Genomic DNA, 26,440 nt, shown 5'->3' on the forward strand with positions numbered 1-26,440 from the left:
AAACTCTTCTTCAGACCTGCTTCTCTGTGAAGAGCTATCTACAAGAAAAAAGAAGAATGTATGATTAGTGGAACCCGTATTGTCTCACGCAGTTATATGTACATTAAAAGTATTGGTGCTTTTTGACAATCTAATAGTTTGTGATATAGGTTGGTTGAGTACATCAGGGGGACATGTTAGGTTGAGCACAGAAGACAAAGTTAGAGAGCCAAGGCTGAGGGGGTTTGGGCATGTGCACGGGAGGGATGAATTGGATAGAAGATGTTGGAGGAAAAGAGAAAAACCTCAGAGAAGATTCATGGATGTTGTGAAGGATGATATGCAGAGGCATATCATATCTGTCACAGAGGAAGATGGGTGGAGGATGCTGGGGTTAAAGGTGAGATGGAGCCCCCCTAAAGCAAGCAGCCAAAAGAAGAAGAAGAAAAAGATACTTGTTAATACTAAACGTGTTAAAATCTGGAAATTAATCCAAAATGTGCATTTACTTTATTAACGTGTTCATGAGCAGGCAGGCGGTCAGCTCTAAAGTAAATAACATGGTCTTAGAGCAGGAAGGCAGCAGTTTTATTATAGTTTTGTATTTTCCAATTAGTTTTTAGGTTATTTCATTTCGACTTTTGGTTTTAATTCAATTTAGTTCACGTCAGTTGATTTTCTTGTTTCAGTTTAGTTTTTATTGTTTGAAAATATTACGTTGTAGTTTAGTTTTTACTAGTTTCAGTGTTAGTTTGAGTCTTTTTTTAATTATTATGACATGAAGGGCAACTGCCAGGCACAACTTAGGAAAATCTGACTCATTTGACTCACTCTTGCAGACATCCAGAGTCTTAATAAACAAAGACTCTTTATTAATATTATTAATATTATTATCATCATTATTATTGTTGTTGTTGTTGTTGTTGTTATTATAATCAAACTATTAATATTTCCTCAATTTTTTTTCAAAAGTTCATTTTTTACTTTTAGTTAACTGAAATGTTTCACTTTAATCGAGTTTACTTTGGACTTTTTACTATAATAACCTTGGAAGGCAGTAGATTTTATTTGGTGGATATGATATTATATTCTAACTACATTACCCAGTTGTTATTTTTTTTGCTATTTTAATGTTTTAATTGTCCTGCATTAGTTAAATCACGAGAGTGTATAGTGCATACAAGCATGAAAGTGCACCCAAACTCTTGAAAACCTAAGTCTATAAAGTTAACACACATGTTGAATGAAACTAATAACCAGGTAAACACAAATCAAATCACAAAATCGAATAAATAAAATAACTGGGAATGACTCGAGCTGTCCAGGGTGTGATATTAAAAGCTAATTTAACACAGCTGTCCAGGCACAATAGTGGAAAAAAACTAACTAAACTGTTCACTATAAAACAAAAGTCCCGCTTGTGAAAACGGGTTCTTGCCTTTAATATCAGTGGAAACCACGTGGTTTTACAGTTTTATAGGCTGAATCATGTTGCGTTTCATTACAAAATTTCTGACAGCACTGATTTAATTAATTTTAAAAAAAGTAAATCTGCTCAGAATTGCTCAATGAAAACTTCTATTTTTGTCACCTTGCTGGGTAAAACGTCACACACACGCTATTACCACGTATTTACACAGTTTAGCCCAACAGCTCAGCGATTTCTCCCATTCAAATCAATGTCACGCCACGTACAGCCATTAAACCAATCCCATTCGTGTAATAATTGTCGTTAGCGCTTATTTTTCCTCTCCCTTTAATACACACACGACCCGGCCTGTGTGATTTCGCGTGGATGGAGAAGCTGGCTCGGGGATGGGCCCGTGTTTGGATCTCCATGCGGATGTGACATTTCAGAGAAAAGCGCGACCGCCATTTTGAGATTTACCTCAGACATCACAAACCAAACGGGAGGAGCGGGTTGAGGGAGCCGCACAGCTCAGGCTAGCGTTGTATGACCGGGCACATTCTTCACGAGAAGCGAGGGGAATAGCTAGAAATGCAACGAGCTGCTGCAGCGTTTTGTCGTCTGTCGTGTTAGGGCGGTTTGGAGGATTTTGGTTTATGTCGGGCCGCGCAAACTCTCGTCTCCGCGAACTTCTAAATTAACGTTAACATCAGTGCTATTCCGTATTGGGAAGCTGGTTTGAATGGATAGCTTTTTCCTCCGCTCTCCCCCAGACGAGGGACAATCGGAGGAGCACACAGACTGGGGATATCGCAGGCAAAGTTGTTGAATGTGTGTGTATAGCAAATGAGCCTTTGTTTTCATTGTCGTACCTTTAATACCATTTGGCTGCCTAGTGTCAGGTAGCTTAGCGCTAGCTAGAAACAGGGTATTTGTACCTGACGGTGCAGGTCGTGCTCTGAGTTCTCTTATTGCCCCACATTTCCCGGGGTAGACCCAGATTGATTTAGCTAATTTCAGCGGGCCTCCGATTTCGGAGTCCCCCCGCCCTCCCCTAATTACACCCATCGCAACCCCTGCCGTCAGCCAGCGACTCGCACCCACCAAAGGCGCCGAGATTGGGCGAATAGCGAGCAAATACGTCCGCGTTTCTCTACCCGCTCCCCCGCCGACCTCCCCTCCTCACTCCCCGGCGCTGACAGCGGACAAGGCCGAGGTCGCAACAGAGCAGGCCCGGCCGCCAAGGCTCGACCTGTCCACCCCACCTCCGCATCCCACCACACCTCACCAGCAGTCCAGAACCCGGTTCCCCACCGAGCCGACCCTGGACAAGGTCGAGGGCAACAGAGAAAACAGGGAACACCGCATCACAACTACAACAACAACACCGCCACCTGCCAACATGAACCACCACCACCACACGCAGCAGCAGCAACAGCAGCAGCAACAGAAAGCCGGCGAGCAGCAGCTCAGTGAACCGGAGGACATGGAGATGGAAGGTAAGTAATGGCCCCGAGTAAAGTGAACTGACTTTTTATTGTTCTTTTTACCAGGTTTGTGCCATAAGTTAACATTTGCACGAGAAATGCACAGGATTTTATCCACATTAACTGAGCCCAACATCTCAGTAAACACTGAGGCCTGCAGCTAGCAGAGATAGCCGGTTGGTTTTTTTTGCTGATTGTGCGTCCGATGCAGCATACTTGTATGCAGCTGACCTCATTTTGCGTTACAAGCAAACCGAGCCCTTAACGATCTTCGTATGCTTGCGATATTCAGCTGTTTGCAGGTATATCCAGAACCGGTGGCATTTTCTCCGCACATTGTCGCAGATTAGCCGCATAAATCATTCATTCTGATCGGCAACCGTATCTACAAATAAACAGTTCATCGGCTTGTTGCTTCGAGATAGCCAAATCACCGCCGTCTAGAATCCGCTTGCACTCACAGAATTTCGGGCCCGATGCTTGTTGGTGGCCCAAGTGTTTGTAAACAGTCTGCTTAGTGTTGCAATTAACACGGATCCAACGCTAAGGTAAATTAATCTCTCTGCTCTGACTTGGCTGTGTGGGCTTTTGGGGTGATTTTGACAGCTATCGCTAGCTGCGTTCATCACTTCTCCTGCGAATAAAGTAGTGATATATATTTGTATTTTTTTACTGATAACGTTTAACTTCAGTCTGTTAGTTGCTGTTCGACAAATAACGTTGGTTCAGCCTCTAAAAGAGAGAGCGTGTGCGTTAGCATCGTGTGATTGCTCATACATTAAATGCTGGTTTCCAAATGGCTAAAGAGATCGGTTGACCATTTGGGTAAAAATATGTTAGGTGTGTCTCCAAAGTTTGACATGTTAGCATATTGTAGCAGAGTATCTGCTTCACTAACATCCACTTAGCGCGTTACGCCTTGTAAAACGCGAAGAACAGTGCTAGCGCGAGTGCTAATATTGAGCTAGTCAATTAGCTCCAATGCGCACCTCGTTACGTTCTTTCTCCAGCTAGCATGCTAGCTAGCTAGCCAACTAGTGCACGGAGGGGGTGTGTGGCGTTCCAAAATGGTGGCTTGTATTTTGCATCGTTAAGATTTTGGCTTTTGCCCGAGAGCCGGGCCTTGAATTTTTTTCTCCGAGCTTTTCGCCTGTGTCTAAATTTTATGTCACGGTTATAATTTAGCAGCTGAGGGTAAAATGATTCATCTAACAGTAAATCTACATCGGTAGCTGGTACTTCTTGACTCCAGCTAATGTTGGCTAATAAAGGCCTTGAGGTGAATCTGTGGCTAGTGTTTGCTAAGGTGGCTAACGGGAACGCAGATGCGTCAATCCTGTGGTAGCTAACGCACTACATTTTTAGCTATCCCTGCAGAAATAATAACGTTGTGAAGCACCAAGCGTACATTATCCCGTTGTATGTTAATTTATATCCTGGTAGTTAGTGTCGTTACGTGAAACGTGGAGCAGCGCTGGCAAGTAACAGTAGTCGCCTCTGCGGTAAGCCAGGCCCGCACAGAGGCAGCGCGGGGATTTGCTGCTTCATTGTATGGAAGACCAAAAGGCATGGAGCTCGCCATTTTTAATGATCTGTTTTTTTTTCTTCTTCTTTTTTTCGTTTTTTTTGGGTTCAGTTTGGAGTCCGGGGCGGTCATTTAAGCAGTTAGCACACACAACACCAGCACTACCAGCATTTTTATTAAGTTTACACTGATGTCAACTTGGGGCTGAGTAGGGACCAGTGGGCACTTTCACTGCGTCATTCAGACTTTTTAATTTTACTATGTTTTCACACGCTTTTGCTTGTTATTTGGGAGCACGCATTATACAAATGACCTTAAGCAGTTACATGCATGCTATGCAGTAAATAAAGAAATGACCAGGCATAACATTTGCATGATTTGATGATTCATTGTAACACTAATCACTAGTAGCAGGTGCATTTAGCGGACTCCCCCCCCCCCCCTTTTTTTGTTTGGTAGTTCACCTTTCATACGTTATCCTTCGGTGCACTGAAGCCTTACAAGGACAGTGAAGACAAGTTGACATAACAAACTGCTCACTTTTTCTGACTTCTCTCAGAAGCACCACACACACACACACACTCCCACACTCCATTTCCGGTATGGTATGAGGCGCCATGCAGTTGCAGCCCCACCATCTCTCATTTGGCATAGCTAAGTCATTTTGCCTCTTTTTTGTTTGTTCGTTTTTGTTTCTTTGTGTGTCTACACTCTGATTTAAAAGCAGGGCTGTTGCTGTCACATGGCTGGCCAAGGTTTTATATTGGTCCCTCTAAAAATTAATATTGAACAATCTTGATGCCTTTATATTCTAAAAGTTCTCAGAAATACAAGACTAAGGGGTACAATTGGCACAACGGTGAGGACTTAATATTGTTTATGGGCATTTAGGGCCAGTTTGCTCAAAGTACAGGAACACAGCTTAGTGTGGCCTGATGCAGCAAACTGCATTGTAGCCTCCTAGTGCCAAGTCACTGTAACAAGATCAACCATACAGTTATGACCTTTTTGGTGTGGGTTAACCACACATCTGGAGTGTTTTTTTCCGTTTGCTCAGCATAAAGTTTGTATTTCAGAAGAGAAGACTGAATGTGATTATTGACAAACTTTCATTTGCTACTTTTAGTCCAAAGGATTTCAGCTTCGTAAGATTAGGAAAGATTAGCGTATTTTTTTTCTCCAAAATCTTTTCACTTGATGGTTACTGCAGCTATAGTGAGGCTTCAGCTAAATCACAGGAGTTCATTTTTATTCTCTTTATAGTTTAAGCCAGCCGGGGTAAGCTCTGCAATCTTGCTCTGTGTGGATTTTTGTCCCATAAGTAAGACTCCTGGCTCCTACTGTTGCAGTTTTTGGTGACAGATCCATTAATAAATACATTTCAGCATAGATTGACACAGTGGGCGGGACAAAAGGTTGTCATGGAGCTGACTGACAGAGCCCAATAGCATGGTGTAATCTGCTTGGGTAAATGAGGTCAGTCTCCTGGAGGATTCGGTCAGCAGTGTTACCTGTAGACCGACACAGAGAAGTGTCACACGCAAAACATTGTGCGAGAGACGAGGTGACAAAGCAACCCATTTTGGGACATCACAGGATCCGGGCAGATTTCACTCACTCCTTGAAGTCGATTCAGCGCGCCTCTGATTCCCTCATCGGCATGTTTTGGTAAATTAGACTGTGCGTCGAGCTGCCGAGCTGGGATAATTATTGTCCCCTGTACGCGTGTGTTTTGTCTGAATGATGACTTGCTGCTTAATCCTGCATTGTATCCATAATTACCCAGCCTACTGTTGGTGTTGCTGGGCCTTTGTTATGCTCATACACACACATACACAGTCACACATTCGCTTTCTGTTGCTCTCACTCTGTCATACACAGACTGAGAAAGGAGGCTTACTATCCTGTGTCAGCAGGGTTTTCCCATTAAAGTGAAGAAAAAGGTAAAAGGATGCCCCACAATATATATCTATTTTTTTTATAAATATCAGTTGTGTGACCCAAATCTGAAACTAAAAATGGCATTAATGGGAGAATAAGAGGACGCTTAATGTGTCTACTCACATTGCCCAGATTTGCTATTTTGGTTTAAAATTACAAAATGAACATATAAAAGTACTTGGCATGCTTTAATAATCCTAGCAGGATTTTCGGTCGTACGCTCCTGACCTGTTGACACCTGCGAGTTGGGAATGCAGAGTTTTCAGCCACATTTACCCCAAGTTAAATAAAAAAAGGGTCTCTAACATGTTAATCTATCCAGGAACGCCATATCCATGCAGTCTTATTTTGTTGTTTCTCTCTCCCTGTGTAGCTGGGGATACAGATGATCCTCCAAGAATCCCCGCCAACCCAGTGATCAATGGTAACGTGGCTATGGCAGACGGACACAACAATACAGAGGAGGACATGGAGGATGGTGAGGATTATGTGCACCTCTGCAAACGCTTTAGTTTCTTTGAAGCTTTCCAAGTAGAAGAAACTGTAGGTCATCTGGTTGAAATTACACCTGAAGTTAATGTCTTCATATGTAGTAACTCAAATGCTGACAGTTTGTCAGTATGAAAACATAAAGACTCTTTTCCGTGTTATTTATTGGCAGTGTATGAATTAAATTTAAAGGGTATTTTCTCTAACTTAATTTAATTGTAAGTTCTCTTACTTCTGCCAGTTTTCAGAAGTTGTTTGAAGTAACTTGTAATTATGTCTTTTACATTCTGTAGCTTGAGTTAAACATAACTTATGAGGTTAATAAAAATCAAATGGTGCTGCAGCGCTGTGCTGCACCACTGTTGCATCATAGTGGGCAGTTTAAGGCTAACCCCTGCTCGACTGCAGCAACCGTCTACTGCCAAAACATTTGGGGTGGAACTCTGTCTCGAATTTCTGTTGTCGGATTGCAGGTGTCCAGGAATAATGACAGTTCTGACCACAATTATTTGGATCACTGGGAAAATAAAGCAGAAGTGCTGTATCGAATTAAAAGTTCCCAGTGAATCAGAGGGAATCTGTTACACACCAAATCTTCTCATCCCCCTCTTAACGAGTCACCCTCCCGTCTTCTCACAGACACTAGCTGGCGGTCGGAGGCGACCTTCCGGTTTGTGGTGGAGCGCTTCAGCCGCCTGAGCGAGTCAGTGCTCAGCCCGTCCTGCTTTGTCCGGAACCTTCCCTGGAAGATAATGGTGATGCCTCGCTTCTATCCTGACCGACCACACCAGAAGAGCGTGGGCTTCTTCCTGCAGTGTAATGCAGAGTCAGATTCCACGTACGTAAGAGGGATTTGGGATGCGGGCCTTTTGATATGAGCTGTGATTATCAATTGACTTTATGCTCTCTTGGAACTTCTGCTGCTTTGAAAGTCGCAGTAGGTTTTTCTACTGTAATTTGGGGTCAGTGGTGCTGTGAAGAACTTCCTGCAGATGTTTTATCCACTACACTGCTCTGAGGGATGTAGTTTACCTAGAGCCCCGAATTGAGATCTGCCAAAGCTACAGTAAAAACTCTCGAGTATCTCACATGATATATGATGTTCTGAGTGGATGAAGTGAAAGTGAGGTTTTAGTGTGTAGCCAGGAGGCCTGACGTAGAGTGGTTGTGGTCGTCTCTGGTACCTGGCAGGACCGCAGCAGCTCAGCGCAGTTATCCCATACTGTGAGACTGCAGTGGAAATGTTTTTTATTGCTGTTTTGCAAAATGCAGCTGCTAATGGGAAAACATATTTGTGTTAAGACTGCACACAGTCAAGTTTGGAGCCGGTGTAATTAGATTAGAACTGGATTTATCTTTTTTAATTTAGTGAAAGGTAAAGAGGCAATCCTGCTGCATCGTTTCTGTGATTTTCGACTTCCTATCAGACAGTCAAAGCTTCTTCCATATGTCTAGTTTTTCAGCAGCATCTGCCTCTTTCCCAGTCTGCTTAATAGCTGGGACTAGCAAAGCTCTGGTATTTAATGTTAACTTAACTACACAATTAGACCACTTTTAAATAGTCTGCTCTTTTTCTTCACTCGTGTCCTATACAGAAGGATACCTGCCAGAGCAGCAGGCAGCCCGCTGTTTGAAGATTTACACCTGTGACATCTTTGTTGTTTTTTTTACTGGTTGGCACTGGTGTTGTCAAAATACTTTAAAACATCAGAGCAAATTATTCCTCAAGAAAAAGACGCAGGTTTTGCTCCATTTCACTGTCTGTGTTATATCTACAAAAATCCAAACGACATGGCACAATCATAACTGCTCCTGTAGGTCCATTCATGTAAAGAGGGGTTTTCTTTGATTACTGGAGCAGAGTTGGATTGGGAGTCTTCTGCCATCATTGCCACACAGTGGTTGTTGAATTATTGTTATTGTGTCATCGAGCAGATTCATAGTCGCTGATCGTGGCAGGCTAAAGCCTTCACCACTTTTCCATCGCTCCCTGTGTGAAGTAGTAGGAGTTGAAACCTGCACAGCTTTCGTGCTCCGACATTACAGCCCAGCCGTCCTTTATTGCGGTTGGGTAGTGCTGCATTAACGGGGTCACAGCTGCTGGTTTTAACCACTGCTCTGGTGGAAACCCAGCTTTTGTTTTCTGTGCCGCTCTTGAGACAAACAGCTGCCAGTTCCCACAATGAAATATCATTTTTCACAATCCAATGTCACTTTTTTTTTCCTTTTCTGTGTTTTTTTTTGTGCAACTCAGCTGCATAACTTAGTTTAGAAAATGTGTTGTCAGCCCTATTTCCCTGGTGGTGGTTGTTGTTTTTAAATACCCTTGTGTGTTTGGGTGTACATTTTGTCTTCATAATATATCTTTGATGTGTAAATTGAAGGCTGTGGGAGGTCACAGATGTAAATGTGAGGCTTACAGATTGGTTCAGTTTGTAACGCCACTCTGATTGATGCATAGATGCTGTTGGTGATTTGGGTATATCTTGGTTAATGATGTGGAAGGATGTAAAATTAGCATCTGATGCTTTATCCTGTTACCGTGCACAACACTGTTTTATGTTTTTCAGTAGCTGAAGTGGAACAGGGTTGGATGGCTTACTTGGCTCATAAGTTTGCACAGGTTGTTGGTCCTGCTCTCCTATGTTTAACGTCGTAGCCTACGCAGTCTTCTAAATGTGCCAATTTCAGTGTCGCCAAAATGTTCCTGAGGAAATAATACTGCAGAACTGTTTAAAAGTTGTATTCGGGTGTCGTGTCTTTGGTGTTTCAGGTCATGGTCTTGCCACGCACAGGCCATGCTGAAGATCATTAACCACAAAGACGACGAGAAGTCATTCAGCCGCAGGATCAGTCACCTGTTCTTCCACAAAGAGAACGATTGGGGTTTCTCCAACTTCATGTCCTGGAGTGTAAGTACACAAACCTGTCAGAAATTAATGTACTGTTACTTTAGTCAAAGTAACAGTGGAATATTTTTGCTGGTGAGTGCTGGTGGGGTTCTGTTTTCTTCTCGCTCAGCAGTTACCATTTTCTTAACCTTTTATTTGGGCCTGGTTCTATTCTTTCATTACTAAAAATCAATATTCTTAAGGAGATTAACTGTTTTGCAATGATGTATTTCAGGATGTGACCGATCCAGAGAGGGGCTTCATCGACGACGACAAAGTTACATTTGAAGTCTACGTCCAGGCGGATGCCCCACACGGAGTGGCGTATGTTGTGTTCTATTTGAGCCATTTATTTTTGTCTTTATAAACTATTTTCCATGTGCATTTTCTCTGTTCTGTTCAGGGTTTATGACTTATAACTAACTGAAGTTTTTCCTCTGTGTGACCAGCTGGGATTCAAAGAAACACACAGGCTATGTTGGACTTAAGAACCAAGGAGCGACCTGCTACATGAACAGCCTGCTACAGACACTCTTCTTCACCAACCAGCTACGACGGGTAAGGTTTTGTCTTGTGGCTTCTAATGACTGTCTGTGTGTGGCTGTTTTTCTGATGTGTTATAGGGGCGTTAACATAATAGATTTGATTATTTTAAATACCTATAAACCCCCCGATTCTCAGGACCACTTTCAATACCAAGAGTTGTCAACATTGAGGTCATAAACCTTTTAATTTTTTATCCAAGTAAGAATAACCAGGTTGTAAAGTGACATGAGGTACACAAAGCTCTTAATTCTTCATATAGTAGTTCCACCTTTCAGGTGCTTAGCTAAATGAGGGGATCTTGTATGTCGGCTTTCTTGTGTTTATTTCCCCCAAATGCGAAATATTTCCAATAGACACGACTGCTGTTTTCTTTAGCCAACAAGCTCAGTTGTTAAGCTCTGCACTTGCCAACTTCCTACTGCCAAGAAAATGCTACTGACCCAGGGCGAATGAGATGAGTAAAGGGAAGAAGACAGCGCTGTGAGTGAGAATAGGCCGGGTTATGTAGGCACTGCAGTGTGTGTCAACAATCGGAGGGTTAGAAGGCGTCAATGTAATCGGTATTAAAACTGGAGGAAATGAGCATTGAAACAGTTTCAAATATCTGTGTCTACATATTGAAAAATATATTTTTGTGACATGCATATTTATTTATTTGTAACCTTCTACTTTAGTTGCTGCTTTTGTTTCGTCCCTTTTAATTCTACGATCAAAGTGCTGTTCTTGAAATTTTCCAGTAGCAGATCTGGAGTTTAAATATAGTAAATGTTTTCACAAAAATAGTCCAGTCAGTCTAAGATGAGTAGCTTTATATAAAAGTTGTAATCCTGGAGCATCCTCATCCTTCCCAGGCGGTCTACATGATGCCCACAGAAGGAGATGACTCCTCCAAGAGCGTCCCCCTGGCACTGCAGAGGGTTTTCTACGAGCTGCAACACAGCGACAAACCGGTTGGCACCAAGAAGCTCACAAAGTCCTTTGGGTAAGTTTGGAGAATATAATATGTGGTGTAAGCGAAACTATTAGATCCTTGCATGCTTGACATGTGGGTAAACCATCAGAATTTCACAATAAGTGTTGTGACGGTTGGTGTGTGTGTTTTTACGTGCAGGTGGGAAACACTAGATAGCTTCATGCAACATGATGTGCAGGAGCTGTGCAGAGTGGTGAGTTTCCTATACATGTTTAAAAAGGCCCTGTATGCACGGTGAACAACAGCTGACAATATTTACTGTTTCTGTGTGTGTGTGTGTGTGTGTGTGTGTGTGTGTGTGCGCGCAGCTCCTGGACAACGTAGAGAACAAAATGAAAGGCACTTGTGTTGAGGGAACAATCCCAAAGCTCTTCAGAGGAAAGATGGTGGTATGTCATCACTCTTTCTCCGTCTCTTCCTCCTCTTAGTCGACTCGCCCTTTTAGTTATGGTCATATTTTGCATATCTGTTGTACAATATTGTTCTTATGAGGGGAAATTTATAGTGTTTATTTTGCTCAGTAATGTCTCTGCAGCACGTCTCGCACAGTAGATTCTGTAAACATAGCGACATGATGTAGGCTAACACAGCACAGGATGTAGCCTGGAACAAGACCAGTTTAAGAATAGACTGAGGTTAAATCAAGACGTGACCCGATGAGAAATAATGTTTCTGACTCGCCTCTCATATCGTATAGTCTGACTCTGCGTGTGTGTGTGTGTGTGTCACTCTGCAGTCATATATCCAGTGTAAGCATGTGGACTACAGGTCCGAGCGGATAGAGGACTACTATGACATCCAGCTTAGCATAAAAGGAAAGAAGAACAGTGAGTAGCATAAATGTGGTGTTTTATTGATCAGTGGCACATTTGTCCTGCATGATCATGATTTTCACACACATATCAAAGCGGCGATTTTCTAAATATCATCTTTTCTTCTTTCCAGTCTTTGAGTCATTCAAAGATTATGTGGCAACTGAGCAGTTAGATGGAGACAACAAATATGATGCAGGAGAACACGGGCTGCAGGTGAAGTATTTATGCTATTTGTTGGCTCTTGTTGCTTTCATGCTGTTGGTATTGAAGCAAATTGGACTAAAATTTTAGATTTTTTATGTCATTGTGAAAAAATATTTGGTGTTCCAAAAATTAGACTATGTTCAAATGGTTCAGTAGGTTTCCGTTTTTTCTTGCCAAGCTACAGAAATATGTAGCTCTAAAAATGAGATCTGGAGCTTGTTTACCTGCCTTGTTTTGATATGGTTTAAATGAGCAGCCTAAAGCTGAAAGGGTTTATAATGGCAGGATTAATGTCAATGGGATGTCCTCACCAGATGTCTGACTCATTTTTGTTTTGCGTCGCAGGAAGCAGAAAAGGGAGTGAAGTTCCTCACCTTCCCTCCGATCCTCCATCTGCAGCTGATGAGGTTCATGTACGACCCACAGACCGACCAAAACATCAAGATCAATGACAGGTAAGGGAAAAAACAAGCTGATGCTTTAAAAATAGTTTTTGAAGTAAGGTTATTTGTGAATTACTTTGCAGAACGTACCCTGCTTAAAGTAGATCACTCCCCGTCACACAATGAGACAGTAACTGTGCTGCTCGGATGTAATTTTAGAGAAGGTCTGCTCCATTGTAGCATAGGTTAAAGGAGGACTGTCACTTGAGCTTTACACTCGTGAAAAGCTTGCCCTGACCTCGCTTATTCAGACGGTGAGAAAGGAACCAAGATTGTTTTCTGTGCCATCAATCTGTGTACAGTTAATGGTGTTAAAAATAAAACCCAGCAGAAATAATGTGACACTTTTAGCAAACGCTACCATTTAGAAGTGCTAACCTTCCGCTGTGCCATTTCGATGAGCTCTGACTCATCCTTGTGATGATGCTACGGGCAACTGGCATCCTGAGGGCTTTGTGCACAGAGACACAGGTGTGGGTGTGGAGTGACAGCAGTTTTGAATATGCTCAAGTTTACCCTTGATTTCTTCCATTTTTATGCTACTTTTTGGCTGATATTTGACCCTTTTTGTATTAATCTACACATTGTTTTTTTCACTTTTTTTTTTTAATTTCTACCTTTCCATTTTTTTAAATACTGCTGCTTACCTCATCCTTTTTTTTCCTCCTCCTTCTCCATCTCTTTGTCTCCAATGCCTCTCCATCTTTCTGTGCTCATTAGGTTCGAGTTTCCAGACCAGTTACCTCTGGACGAGTTCCTCCAGAAGCCAGACTCAAAGGACCCAGCCAACTACATCCTCCACGCTGTGCTAGTCCACAGCGGGGACAACCATGGCGGTCACTACGTCGTCTATCTTAACCCCAAAGGAGACGGCAAAGTGAGTGTCAAGGATCCAATTGTGAGAACAATTTTTTTTTCTGCACTTTTCACCAAAAATGCTGTGGGATGTGTGCTTTGGGATTCATATGTGTTGGGGTTTGAATGCTACTCGATGTAAATTTAAAAAAGAACAAAAATGAGTTTATGTTATGGAGGAATTCAGAGCTATGTTATCTTGGCTCTTGACCTTAAGTGTTTTTTAATTACATACAGCTGCATGCATCAAGATTCAAGGGTTGAGAGTCAGAATAAGTGCCTCCCAGGTCTGCAGTGATTATTATTCTGAAAATGTACAAAGATGTTTCAAAGGCAGCTAAACTGCCCACTCGGAGTCAGAACAAATGCTTCATAGTTGAGAACACACAAGCTTCCTGACAGGTGAGATGATATCACCTAATGTCAGAAAAAGGATGTTTCGCAATTTAGATGTGTAGTGAAATAAACTCTGTCAGAAAAGATGTGTTAGTGTAACGAGTCGGATGTAAACACAAGCTTTCAGCACAGGTCAGATATGATATGCACACATCAGTGGGATGTTACTTTAATTCTGCATTTGGGTTTGTGTGACAATGGTTGTCTTAAGTGCTCTCTGGTTTTTCTCTTTTATTCCCCCCCCCCCACTCCTTGGTGGTTGCCCCACCCCACCCCTATCTCGCCTCTGCTCCTCATCCTCCTCTGGCTTCCTCATCTCTGGCTGCGACCCCATCCTGCAATCCCCATCTGTCTCCGTCTATCATTCTGTCTCTTTCTGCAGTGGTGCAAGTTTGATGATGACGTAGTGTCACGATGCACCAAGGAGGAGGCCATAGAACACAACTACGGCGGACACGACGACGACCTCTCTGTCCGCCACTGCACCAACGCGTACATGTTGGTCTACATCCGTGAGTCCAAGCTCAGTAAGTAAACATCCTTCTTCCTTCACTCGTCATTTAAAAAACATTGGTATGAGAAACTGTTCCAGCAACACACGAAGGGTTCCTCTCAGCTGATGAGTGCAAATAAAATTCCTCTTTCACATGGAGGTGACTGTACTGAATAATACTGTTGTACTAAATTATCACTTCCGCTGTTTTACCTTCACTCAGGCGAGGTGCTCCAGCCGATGACCGATGTGGACATCCCCCAGCAGCTGGTGGAGCGTCTGCAGGAGGAGAAGAGGGTGGAAGCACAGAAGAGGAAGGAACGCCAAGAGGCTCACCTCTACATGCAGGTTCAGGTAGGGAATCGGAGGTTATTTAAGTGCTCTGTGGTGCTTTGATACTTTGCGATCAAAATACTTGTGTGGCTGAATAATTTAGTATACAGCACATGAGAAACCTACAGTGCAGTAGTGCAGGAAGTACAGGAGAAAATTGAAGCTGTATTTGTGGATTTCAGGTAAAGCCACATTTGTGTCGAAACACCACACCTAGCAGCCTGTGCTGTTTTACACTGTCTGTAATCTGAATCAGGTGGTGTTTATTGCTTAAGGTGTGTAAAGGTGCAGGACTTCGTACGGTACTTATTGGATTATTTATTCATATTAATGAGTATATTTGTTCTGTTGAAGATCCCATCAAGCTTGAACTTGAACCCAATAAAGTCGACCTCCATAAGAGGCCTGACAGAAACCGCTTAGTTCATGAGAAGCTATGCAAAGTATACATCGTACACCTTTAGACGGGGCAGATATGTTTCATAGGTGGATGAAAGCTGAATTTCAGTGCGATAAGAATGAACTGTTTTGGCTTTTTAAAACGAGTAGATGACGTTTAGACATTTATGTTGGATCGGATCGTCGGGCTAACGACGGGCCGGAAAACGGAAGCTTCTTCTTTCTGTCAAGCAAAGTGTTCGAGTGTTTTGTTGGACTCGGTGTATCCTACAAGCGGCACGCACAACTGCAGGTGCTCTCGCTCTGGTTTGGCAGTCTCTGTGTGGTCGAGATGGGGAGAAGAGCAGTCAGTGATAATGAGGAAATGGCTTGTTAAATGATAAAGGTTTACCCTTTTCAGCACTGACTTACTTGTTTGAGTATTAAGGCAGCACAAAGGCTAATTACGCTCATTATTTTCCTCTGAAGAGGTGATAAGCGTAACATTTAAAGGCTGTAATGAGGCTGTGTGAAACTTTGCTTTGCACTTTGCCTGTAAGCCATCAGAACTGACACCTCATTGAAAGTCTTAGCAGTGGAGCACCCCTCTAAACAGAAAGCTCTACATAATTATGATTTCTTTTGTGTGTGTGTGTGTGTGTGTGTGTGTGTGTGTGTGTGTGTGTGTGTGTGTGTGTGTATGACAAGCAGATTGCTTAGACAAAAGCTTAAAAGACTTTTGATGCAGTTAGCTACTGACTGCTGCAGTGAAATGTCACCACCAGTGTGGATACAAAGAATGAAGCTCTTGCCTTGTCAAGATATAGAGATAACTTGGGTGTGGGGGAGTGAGTTTTCATTGCATGAAGTCTTTAGTCTCTTATTTTTCACACTTTGGTTCTTGGTCCAGTTATACTAACGCTGTTCATCTTCCTTCTCTGGGCAGATGGTGACCGAGGACCAGTTTTGCGGTCATCAGGGCAACGACATGTACGACGAGGAGAAAGTGAAGTACACGGTCTTCAAGGTCCTGAAGAGCTCCACGCTGCAAGAGTTTGTCCAGAACCTCTCCCAGACCATGGTGAGGCATCTGTGGGACTGTATGCTCTTTGATGGTGATGGATGTTTGGATGAAATTTCTAACTTTTTTTTAAGAATAAATTGAACCATTTAAGATTAACTGTGAAGAGTTTTTAGTTTCAAGATGAAATATTTACTCTGTAAACTTATCTTTCATCAAAGTAACTCACGTTAGGTGGAAGTTTAATATTTGTGAAAGAAACCGCATTCACGCGGGTTCACGCTCTGACCCCGGGCTGAAAGAGAGGGCTTGTTAGCTTGTCAACAGTGCGGAGCACACATGTATACACAAATTCTGGCTCCCTGCGGTTGATCAGTAAATACCAGTTGGAAATTTTAGTCTTCATGTCTTTTTCTCACCATGTTTCTGCTTTTCCCGCATCTTATACGCAAATTGAAACTCATGCATTGATGTGCCGCAGGGTTTCCCACAGGACCAGATGAGGCTGTGGCCCATGCAGGCCCGTAGCAACGGAACCAAGCGACCTGCCATGCTCGACTACGAGGCCGATTGCAACAAGTCGGTAGGTGTTTGCGCCTGCGACACACATCTTTAAAAATTCCTGTACACTTTAGTCAGTTTTTTAAAAATTCATACTGAAAGCAGAATTTAAATGACCTGCATTAAAATAATGAAAGAAAGCTGCCAGTGGACCAGAACAACTGTGCTAAGATCAGTTCAGAAATATGCCGGATTTAGAGCATGGGTGTGCTTTTTTCCCTTAATAGTGCGCTGCATAACTGCCAGGAAAAACAAGGTCCTTCTAGAAGGAAATATCACTCCCCGAAATATTTTTTCTGAATCATTATCTAAATTGACTTTAATTTGAATTACCGGATAACAACTCCATGTATAGAATCACCTGTCATATCGCTCTCTCTTTTTTTTTTTTTTAAATCCTCAACGTTTGTCCCAGAATAATGTTTTAAAGTCTTTTTTTCCTCTACAAGTTTTCCATATAATTGAACAGTTTTGTGTCACTTTATTCCTGGGACCACCCCTGAGTTACATTTAACTTAATCAGTTAAATGTAACAAACCTTTTTTTTTTTTAAAAGATTTGAACATCTTTGTGTTTCAGATGATCGACTTGAGTGACAATGAGAACCCCTGGACAATATTTTTGGAGACTGTAGATCCGGAGATGGCAGCCAGTGGGGCCACGTTACCCAAGTTTGATAAAGACCGTAAGTTCTCCACATCGGCGCTCATCATCAGACTTTGAGTTAATCTCAGCAGTTTCTTTCTTCTAAACTTTTCAAATAACATTTTATGTAGAAAACATGTTCTTCAGGTGTCAGTTTCTGATTCCTCTTAAATAGCTGCCTATGTTGGTACAGTGTAGCTAAGAATAATCGACACAATGCCTTAGAGGTCACAGTCATAAACATAGATGTAACTGATCGGTTTGAATGTTGATGGGTCTGTTCTGAGTGTTTATGATTAACACTGTGTTTAGCTGCTGATTAAAGGCTCCAGCATGCTACTGTTTGTAGTGCGATGTTGTAGCTGCCTGCTGCCACTTGGGGTCAACGTCAGAAACATGCAGAAAAACTGCAAATGTAGTTTATGTGGTGTTGGTGATCCTTGTGGTTTGGCCCTGCTGTGAAGAAAACAGCTTTCATAGTGGAACTAAGTGAACCCAAAGGTTAAAGATACTAGAACTGCAAACCCTTGGACGTATCTCTTTGTTTCTCAGTGCGCTCAATCTTTCCCTTTGCATAGCTGGAGAACTGCACCAACAGACACAAGTGCAGAACCTTAAGTGGCGTTTTGTGCTTTGTTTAGTGTTTCAGTTGAACAATATTTATGCAAATTGAAGCAATACTGCTCCTCAAACACTTCTTTGGCAGACGTGTTGTATCGCTGCTGATTTCACCTTGCTTTTTTTTTTTTTTTAGATGATGTCATGTTGTTCTTGAAGATGTATGACCCCAAAACCAGAAGCTTAAATTATTGTGGACATATCTACACACCTATATCCTGCAAAATAAGTAAGTGTGACTCTGTTTTAACCTCAGTACCCTGTCATAAAGCGCAGTGTATGAGTTCTTTGTCTGCAGTGAACGTAAAGATTTTGAGATTTTTCTCTGCTTCTTTCAGGAGACCTGCTGCCAGTCATGTGTGAGAGAGCAGGATTTCAGCAGGAAACTAGCCTTATCCTCTATGAGGTGATCTATTTCTGTGACGCTCAGTCGCTGACACACTCCTGCCTTTTTCTCACTTGCTCCCTCACACTCACATTCTCAGGCTCCTCTATCTGGCACAGAAGCTGTGTCAGGCTCTCATGTGCATACTTTCACACTGTCATATGTAGGCCTTGGTGTTAATATATCTGCCACAAAAATAAATACTCCCTTGCACTTAGCAGATAAATTGACTGCATAACCCTCGATGCTTGGTGTGTTACAGGAAGTAAAGCCCAATCTAACAGAGCGGATACAGGACTATGATGTCTCTCTGGACAAGGCCCTGGACGAGCTCATGGACGGGGACATCATTGTCTTCCAGAAGTAAGTTGTTTGGGGGGGGGGGGGGCACTTGTGCTTTGAGAAATCTACCAAATTGATGTTGGTGCGGTGGATTGGCTCCACCAGTCAAATAAATTCTTGTTAAAGTTGATGTGATGTGCAATCCTGGGAGGTGTTTCTTTTGGGAGCTTTGCCAGATCGTAAGAACTTCCCAAGGTCGACACGCGTCAAGTTGCCTTTATTTTAAATGTCTCTCTTTAACGACGCTCTGGTTGAGAAAATGTTATAGAACTTGTTAGCTTTACTTGTTATGTCTGTGCCCTCAGTGATTGCCTCAGTTACTTCCTGACCTGCTCTTTCTGTCCTTGACCTCTACCTTCACTTCAGTCACACTTCTCTCTGTCACATCGATGTCTGTTTTCCCGTCAATAAAACACATCCCGTACCTTAAACTGTATTTCCAACCTTTCTCCAACACCACAGGGACGACCCAGAGAACGACAGCAGCGAGCTGCCTACGGCCAAGGACTACTTCCGGGATCTCTACCACCGGGTGGACGTCATTTTCTGTGACAAGACCATCCACAACGACCCCGGTTTTGTGGTCACACTGTCGAACCGCATGAACTATTTTCAGGTACGATCGGTTGAGGCCCTTTGAATGTTTATTGATTTACTCTTATTATTTCATTTTTTTAAAAATACCAATGTGAAGCTGCAGAGTCATTATAAGAAGACTGATTTTTTTTTTTTTTTTGCTGCTACTCTTAGATACTTTTAGAAGTAATCCAGGAGTGGAATTCTGCTCCTTCTGGCATTAAATTTGACTGACAGGTGAAATCTGACAGGCCCTCATGAACTGTCTGTTTTTGTGTTTATCAGGTGGCTAAGACTGTAGCGCAGAGGTTGAACACAGATCCCATGCTACTGCAGTTCTTCAAGTCACAGGGGTAGGAGGCTTGTCTCATCCACACACACACACAGTGCATTCTTTGTAAATGTAGTAACAATAACAGTGCATAATAGTGATTGTCTTTCTTTTTTTTTCTTTTTTTAAGCCGTTGTTCTCACTGTAAGACAAAATATGGCATTTATAGTCAGAAAAATGCAGTTAAGGGCTTTGAAACAACACTGAACATGAAGTGAACGACAAGGGAGAGAACTTTATTTCTTGCTTTGCACATAACTGAGTAATTATGCTTTTGCTGTAGCATAATTATTCCTTTTTTTGTGGTTTTCTCTGACTGACTTGATTATACTAAACAAAGGCTTTTCCTGCACAGAGGGAGCGGTTTTAGCAGAGAACTGTGACAAAATGTTTTTGAGCGGTTTCGTTATTTTTGGTGTTTTATTTACTAAAGCGTGTTATGTTGCTTCTTAATCGGATGGTCAGAAAGAACAGGAAACCACATGGATTTGGGCCAAATAACTGACTCATCACCTTCACTGTACGTAGATCGATCTCGCTGACGTGCGTAGTCATCTCCCAAAAGGCTCATTTGGAGGCAGGAAAATCTGCTAAAGATGGCCTGTAGTTTAATGAATAATACAGCGTTGTTTCAAGGCTGTTTTTCCCTAAATAATTCAAAATCCTGTCATTCTGTTTGACATGTAGAAAGGAACGTGTAGAGCGCATTTGAACAGTGTTGTGACTCGTAGCTTTTGTCAGGTTTGCCTTTGATTTGATTACCTGCAGTTGTCAGGAGAAATGTTGCATAACCTGTCCCCCCTCCACCTGTCTTCTGTTGTTTTTCCTCCTACTCTTCCCTCTCCCTCTGTCCTTCTCTTTTTTTCGTCTTGCTCTGCTGTTCACCTCCACCTCTGCTTCTTTGCTTCTTTTCCTCCCATTTTTCTTTCTTCTCCTTCCACCCTTCTTCCCTCCCCTTTGTTGTCCTCCCCCCCTGCCTGGTGGTGTGGTGGCCAGGTACAGGGACGGTCCAGGGAATCCTCTCAGACACAACTATGAGGGAACGCTGCGGGATCTGCTGCAATTCTTCAAGCCTCGGCAGCCCAAGAAACTCTACTACCAGCAGGTAGGACTGGTTTGTCTACTTTTCCTGTGTCAGGATTTCAAGTTTGTCTTTGTTCTCTCTTTCGAGTAAGATAACTGCCGTTTCCCCCGAAAAGGAGCTCAGTGTTTCATAGTGCCGGTAATAATTCTGGTAATCCTAAATGTCTTTCTGTCTTTCCTCCGTTATAAAATATAAAATGCTGACTGATAGAAAACAAAGTCATTGGGGTAAAAATGTTTTCTGGCTACCTGAACTTTTAACACACAAACAGTTGTGAGAACTTTATTTATTTCAAATCATTCATTGCAAACCAAATGTCAGCTTTAAATGATCACAGTAAATATAAACATATGATCAATAAGCAACTCCTAAAATTAGCACCTCTAAGTGTGAGGCCACTGCTTTCCATGGCCATGGCCCGGAAAACAGTGGAGTCCTCAGTTTGGCTCAGGAACGAGTTACTTCCCCAGGTGGAGGACTTATCTCAGTGTCTTGTTCATGAGCGACGGGGATTTGTATCTTGATCTACGTCCCTACTCTCGCCTACGTCTCGAGCTTTGGGTAGTGACCAAAAGAATGAGATCATAGATACAAAAGACAGAATTAGCTTTCTCTGAAGGGTGGCTAATTTCTCCCTTAGAGAAAGGGTGAGGGGTTCAGCTATTTAAAAGGGACTGGGTATAGAGCCGCTGCTCCTCCATGTTGAAAGGAGCTAGTTGAGGTGGTTCGGGCACCTGACTGTGATGTCTACTGGTTGATGTGTTCATGGTACCCTGGCCCCAGGGTAGACCCACGACTTACGGGGGAGACCACATTTCTCAACTGGCCTGGGAATGCCTTGGAGTTCCCCCGGATGAGCTGGAGGAGGTGGCTGGGGGAGAGGGAGGTCTTGGTTTCTCTGCCTAGGCTGCTGCCCCAGTGACCCGGCCCCAGATGAGCAGAAGAAAATGGAAGGGCACATCCTACAACAGTCCACAAAAGGAATAATTTTGTTTTTCTCTCTCTCTCTTTCTCCGTTATGTGTTCACAGTTAAAGATGAAGATAACAGACTTTGAGAACAGGAGGAGTTTTAAATCCATATGGCTCAACAGCCAGTTCAGAGAGGAGGTACGACACTCTAAAAAACAAAAACAAAAAAACCTTTACAAAAGGAAAAATGTTTCTGTGATTCAACCATAGACATGAAACTCTGTTTCTTATGTTGCAGGAGATTACTCTTTACCCTGACAAGCACGGCTGTGTGCGGGACCTTTTGGAAGAATGTAAAAAGGCTGTGGAGCTGTCTGAAAACGGCTCTGAGAAGCTCAGGTATCCATCTGTGTTTGGCTTGCTTGTCTTCCTCTCGGTGGTTGCAATCAGAACTTTTTGACAGCTGCTGCAGCTGTCCTGCCGTACAGGGAGTTTGCATCTGATGGTAAACTGAGTTAAAATTAAAAAAATCGAGCACACTTTGGTCCGTTTTAGCTTTTTGAACATCATCTTTGACCCTGGGCAAATCACTAGAGATTGAGGGCTTGTTGTAGCCTAGACTGTCTGTAGTCAGTTTATCGCTTTAGTTTTCCACTCATCTTGATCCAGGTAACATTTTGGCTTTTGTTTAACCCCTTTGTTTGTTTGTTTTTTAATCAAATCCTAACCATGTGCAAAATGTGTGCATCTTCTCCTTTTTTTAAACACTTTTCAAGTACTTCAAATTATAGTCTGACAATTACAACCCTCACAGCAACCGCAGCCTGCACAGCCCCATTTCATTCTGTAAACCTGCTCTCTGTGACAGCACTGGCACCTTTCCCTTTAGTTTTGTTGAATTTCTTGTTTTCCCTGGTGTGATGTCAGAATCAGATTGTGCTGCATTTGAGAAGCTCCTGCAGAGCGTTAATGCCTCCTCCCTCGTTCTCCCTCTGCAGGCTGTTAGAGATAGTAAGCTATAAAATCATCGGAGTTCACCAGGAGGACGAGCTGCTAGAATGTTTATCTCCTGCTGCCAGCCGCACCTTCAGAATAGAGGTGAGTGTTTATGCGAGGCGTTGCCTGTGCAGCGTGTTTCACCGTGTCGTTTATTTTATGTTAGCCGCTTAACTTCCACTTAACATGCCGTCGGCCCGACACTGTATTTTTGCCCTCACAGCCAGCCAGTTAGCAGTAGAAGTATTACTTCTTCATGCTTGTTAAAGGTTAAATACCAAGCTTCTGGCTCAGTTTTCTCTGTAGCTCTTGCGTCATTACAGCATGTTAAAACTTTGACCACCAGGTGTCGGTAAAAACAGTTGGTTTATTTTTAAATTTTATAGTCAATGGTTTGATCTGAGCTTATTTTCTTCCTTCATCTCTCTTGTGCTGCTTGGGTTTTTTCAGGAGATTCCTTTGGACCAGGTGGACTTGGATAAGGACACTGAAATGCTAATCCCTGTTGCTCACTTCCATAAGGAGGTCTTTGGCACCTTTGGGATTCCCTTTTTGCTCAAGATCAGACAGGTGTGTGTTTTTTGTTTACTTGAACCACATAATGTGGGGATTATTATTTATTTTATTTCCTCTTGACTCACTTCCATCCCATTCTCCTCTGTGCAGGGTGAGTCGTTTCGGGAGGTGATGAGGAGGATCCAGACCATGCTGGACATCCAGGAGAAAGAGTTTGAGAAGGTAGGTCATTGTTGGTTTGCTTCTTCTTAAAACAGCGTTATCCTGATGCTGAAATAATTAAAGTGTTAACATGGGGGTAGTTAACCATCAGATGTCTGTCTCTGTGTGTTCTCAGTTCAAGTTTGCAATTGTGATGATGGGTCGGCATCAGTACATCAATGAGGATGAGTACGAGGTCAACCTGAAGGACTTTGAACCACAGCCAGGTATTTACTGCCTGCGGTGCTACTGGGAGCGGTACCAGTGTAACTGCTGCTGTTACTGATACTGCACCGATTGAACGACACCGGGCTAGAGCCAAACACAAAAATAAAACAAGAGCATGAAACTGCATCACAAGGACAGAGATTGCTCAGATTCGAGCACAGTGCCTCGTCATCCACCACTTCAATGTCACGGCTGCTCATATTTATACAAGTTTATCCACCTAATAATGAACTTTAAAGACCTTTTATGTACACTCACTGGCCACCTTGTCAGGTACACCTTGTGTTAGTACTGGGTCGGATCTTCTTTTGCCATCAGAGCTGCCTTCGCTCTTTATAGCACAGATTCAACAAGGTGCTGGAGATATTCCTCAGATACATTGACATGACAGCATCACACAGCTGATGCAAATTTGTCGGCTGCACATCCATGATGTGAATCTCCCATTTCACCACATCCCAAAGGTGCTCTGCTGGACTGAGATCTGGTGACTGTGGAAGTTATTTGAGTAAAGTGAACTCATCGTCACGTTAAATAAAGTAGTTCGAGGTGATTTGAGTTTTGTGACATAGTTTGCTGTCCTGCTGGAAGCAGCCATTAGAAGATGAGTACACTGTGGTTATAGACATGCTCTGCAGCAATACTTGGAGAGCCTTTGGTGTTTAAGTGATCCTTATTCGGTACTAAGACCCCTAAGAAAATATCCCGCACACCATTAAACCCTCACCAACAGTTTGAACTGTAGATAAAAGGCAGGATGGATCCATGCTTTCATTCTGTTTATGCCTCATTCTACCATCTGAATGTCACAGCAGAAATCAACTTCAGACAAGACGATTTGATCTTTTGTGGTCCAAATTTTGTGAATCTGTACAAATTGTAGCGTCAGGTTTCCTGTTCTTCGCTGACAGGAGTGCCACCCAGGCTGGTCTTCTGCTGCTGTAGCCCATCTGTTTCAGGCTTTGACATTCAGAGATGCTGTTCTGCAACCTTGGTTGTAACGAGCGCTTATTTGAGAGAGAACTGCTCCCCTGTTTACTGGATGTTTTCTCTTTTTTGGACCGTCCTCTGTAAACCCCAGAGATGGTTGTGTGTGAAAATCCCACCAAATCAACAGTTTCTGAAACACTCAGTCTGACACCAACAACCATGCTACATTCAAAGTCACTTAAATCAGCTTTCTTCCCAGATTTTGAATTTGAACCTCAGCAGGTCACCTTCATCATGTCTGCATGGCAAAATGCACTGAGTTCCTGTCATGTGATTGGCTGATTACATCTGGCGAGTGTAGTTCTGGTGTTTACCACACTGCCTCTCCAGTGATTCCTCTACAAGCGTGACACAGAACCTCTGAAGGGTTCCTGTAGTAGGGAGACTGGGGCGGGGCATGTGTTTCGTCTGCAGCAGTGATTGGTTCTTATTTGTAATGTAACAGCATCAAAATGGCCAAAAGTTCCCCAGCAGTCGATAGTTTTGATGTGTGTAGCCCAACCCAGTCACCAGAATCAATAAAACTGGACTTTATTTTCTTCACGTTTCTAATATTGGCCGGTGTGTCAGCGACACCTGAGATTAATGTCGATGTCACGCGGGCTACAGAAATACTCCCACTGCTCCTGTTACTGTTCATGTGATTTCTGTACTGCGGGTGTCACTGTCACTCCTCCTAATGACCTCTCTGATGTGTCTTCCTGTGCAGGTAACATGTCCCACCCGCGCCCCTGGCTAGGGTTGGATCATTTCAACAAAGCTCCAAAGAGAGGTCGCTACACCTACCTGGAGAAAGCAATCAAGATCCACAACTAAAGCAGCCCCCACCCCCCACCTTCTCCCCTGGTCCTCCTCATCCTCTCCTGCTCCGCCTTCATCCCTACCTACTTTAACAAACCATAACCACAGACTGTAACCAACAACCGTGTGTGTGTGTGTGATTGTGCGTGAGAAAGACTGAGAGTGTGTGTGTGTGTGTGTGTGTGTGTGTGTGTGTGTGTATTCATCACTTTTAACACCCCGCCTGGACACCTCTACAGCTCTACACCGGCACTATGTCTTCAGTGATTGGGATCTTGCTGCAGCTGATGGATTATTCTTCAACCACAAAATAAACCGCACCAACCACTGACTGTTTATTTTGTTGTACATTTTATTTCTTTTCCCTTTTTTCCCCCTGTTTTTTTAAAAATCGTCTCCCTCCATGTTTGAGGCTGTTCGGTTATTTTTTCTGGCTTGTCTGCCTGTTGACTGCTTTTTGTTGCCTGTTCAGAAATGGGAGACGTGTAATTGGATTTTATGATTTAAAAAAAAAAAAATTAAGAGGAATCACGACACAGTATAGCATATATAATATGTATGCTATATATAAATATTTTCATATATAAATATGAACTTCTAGGCTTAGTTTTCACTTCCACCTCATTTAAAGCTTTTTTTTTTCCCTTCACAATTTTTTGGGGGTTGTTTTTAAATAAAGTTGTTCAAAGGGGCATCACACTGCTGTGCGCAGAGGTCAATGAGTGTGCTGTTTGGAGGACTGACTTGCAGAAAATGATGGAGAGATGCAGTCGTTTTAAAAATATTAATAATTTTTGCAAAAGCAGCTGCGAGCTGGCGTCCACCCTGAAGTTCTCTGGTTTGCTCTTATGATGAGGTTTCCTTATATTTTCCGCTCCCATCCCTATAGAGCAACAAAAATCAGTATTTCCAAGTTTACACTCAAGTTCTCTTTTCCACTTAGTTTGGTTGGAGGAGAAAAAGAAAAATTTTTTTTTGTCTCTTTCTGCAGACCTTGTATTATAAAAATAAAAAAAAAAATCTGCAAAACAGCATCTGTTTAAAATAAATGGGGAAAAATACGATTTGTCTGTATTTCC

The 26,440-nt window shown here is 42.7% G+C and overlaps 1 protein-coding gene across 4 annotated transcripts; it reads left to right on the forward strand.

Moving 5' to 3' along the window:
• Positions 1 to 1,076: 1,076 nt before the first annotated feature.
• Positions 1,077 to 26,422, forward strand: usp7 (ubiquitin specific peptidase 7 (herpes virus-associated)). 4 transcript variants are annotated; one of them, XM_031728528.2, is made up of 31 exons: positions 1,077 to 2,886; positions 6,714 to 6,818; positions 7,469 to 7,667; positions 9,603 to 9,741; positions 9,956 to 10,044; positions 10,170 to 10,278; positions 11,118 to 11,248; positions 11,378 to 11,432; positions 11,548 to 11,628; positions 11,976 to 12,066; positions 12,185 to 12,267; positions 12,604 to 12,713; positions 13,422 to 13,599; positions 14,335 to 14,479; positions 14,669 to 14,799; positions 16,103 to 16,237; positions 16,659 to 16,760; positions 17,318 to 17,423; positions 18,138 to 18,230; positions 18,340 to 18,407; positions 18,649 to 18,749; positions 19,191 to 19,344; positions 19,590 to 19,657; positions 20,638 to 20,740; positions 21,750 to 21,827; positions 21,928 to 22,028; positions 22,628 to 22,727; positions 23,076 to 23,195; positions 23,292 to 23,363; positions 23,479 to 23,569; positions 25,270 to 25,405. In XM_031728528.2, the coding sequence occupies exons 1-31, from the start codon at positions 2,790 to 2,792 to the stop codon at positions 25,374 to 25,376; spliced, it is 3,342 nt and encodes a 1,113-aa protein (XP_031584388.1). In that variant the 5' UTR covers positions 1,077 to 2,789; the 3' UTR covers positions 25,377 to 25,405. The 4 variants fall into 4 exon arrangements, with proteins under 4 accessions (XP_031584388.1, XP_031584389.1, XP_031584387.1 ...); XM_031728529.2 differs by having other exon boundaries at positions 13,422 to 13,578; positions 20,632 to 20,740; XM_031728527.2 differs by having other exon boundaries at positions 1,080 to 2,886; positions 20,632 to 20,740; positions 25,270 to 26,422.
• The last annotated feature ends 18 nt before the right edge of the window (positions 26,423 to 26,440 follow it).

The sequence above is a fragment of the Oreochromis aureus genome, linkage group 4, assembly GCF_013358895.1.
Source record: "Oreochromis aureus strain Israel breed Guangdong linkage group 4, ZZ_aureus, whole genome shotgun sequence".
Taxonomy (NCBI): domain Eukaryota; kingdom Metazoa; phylum Chordata; class Actinopteri; order Cichliformes; family Cichlidae; genus Oreochromis; species Oreochromis aureus.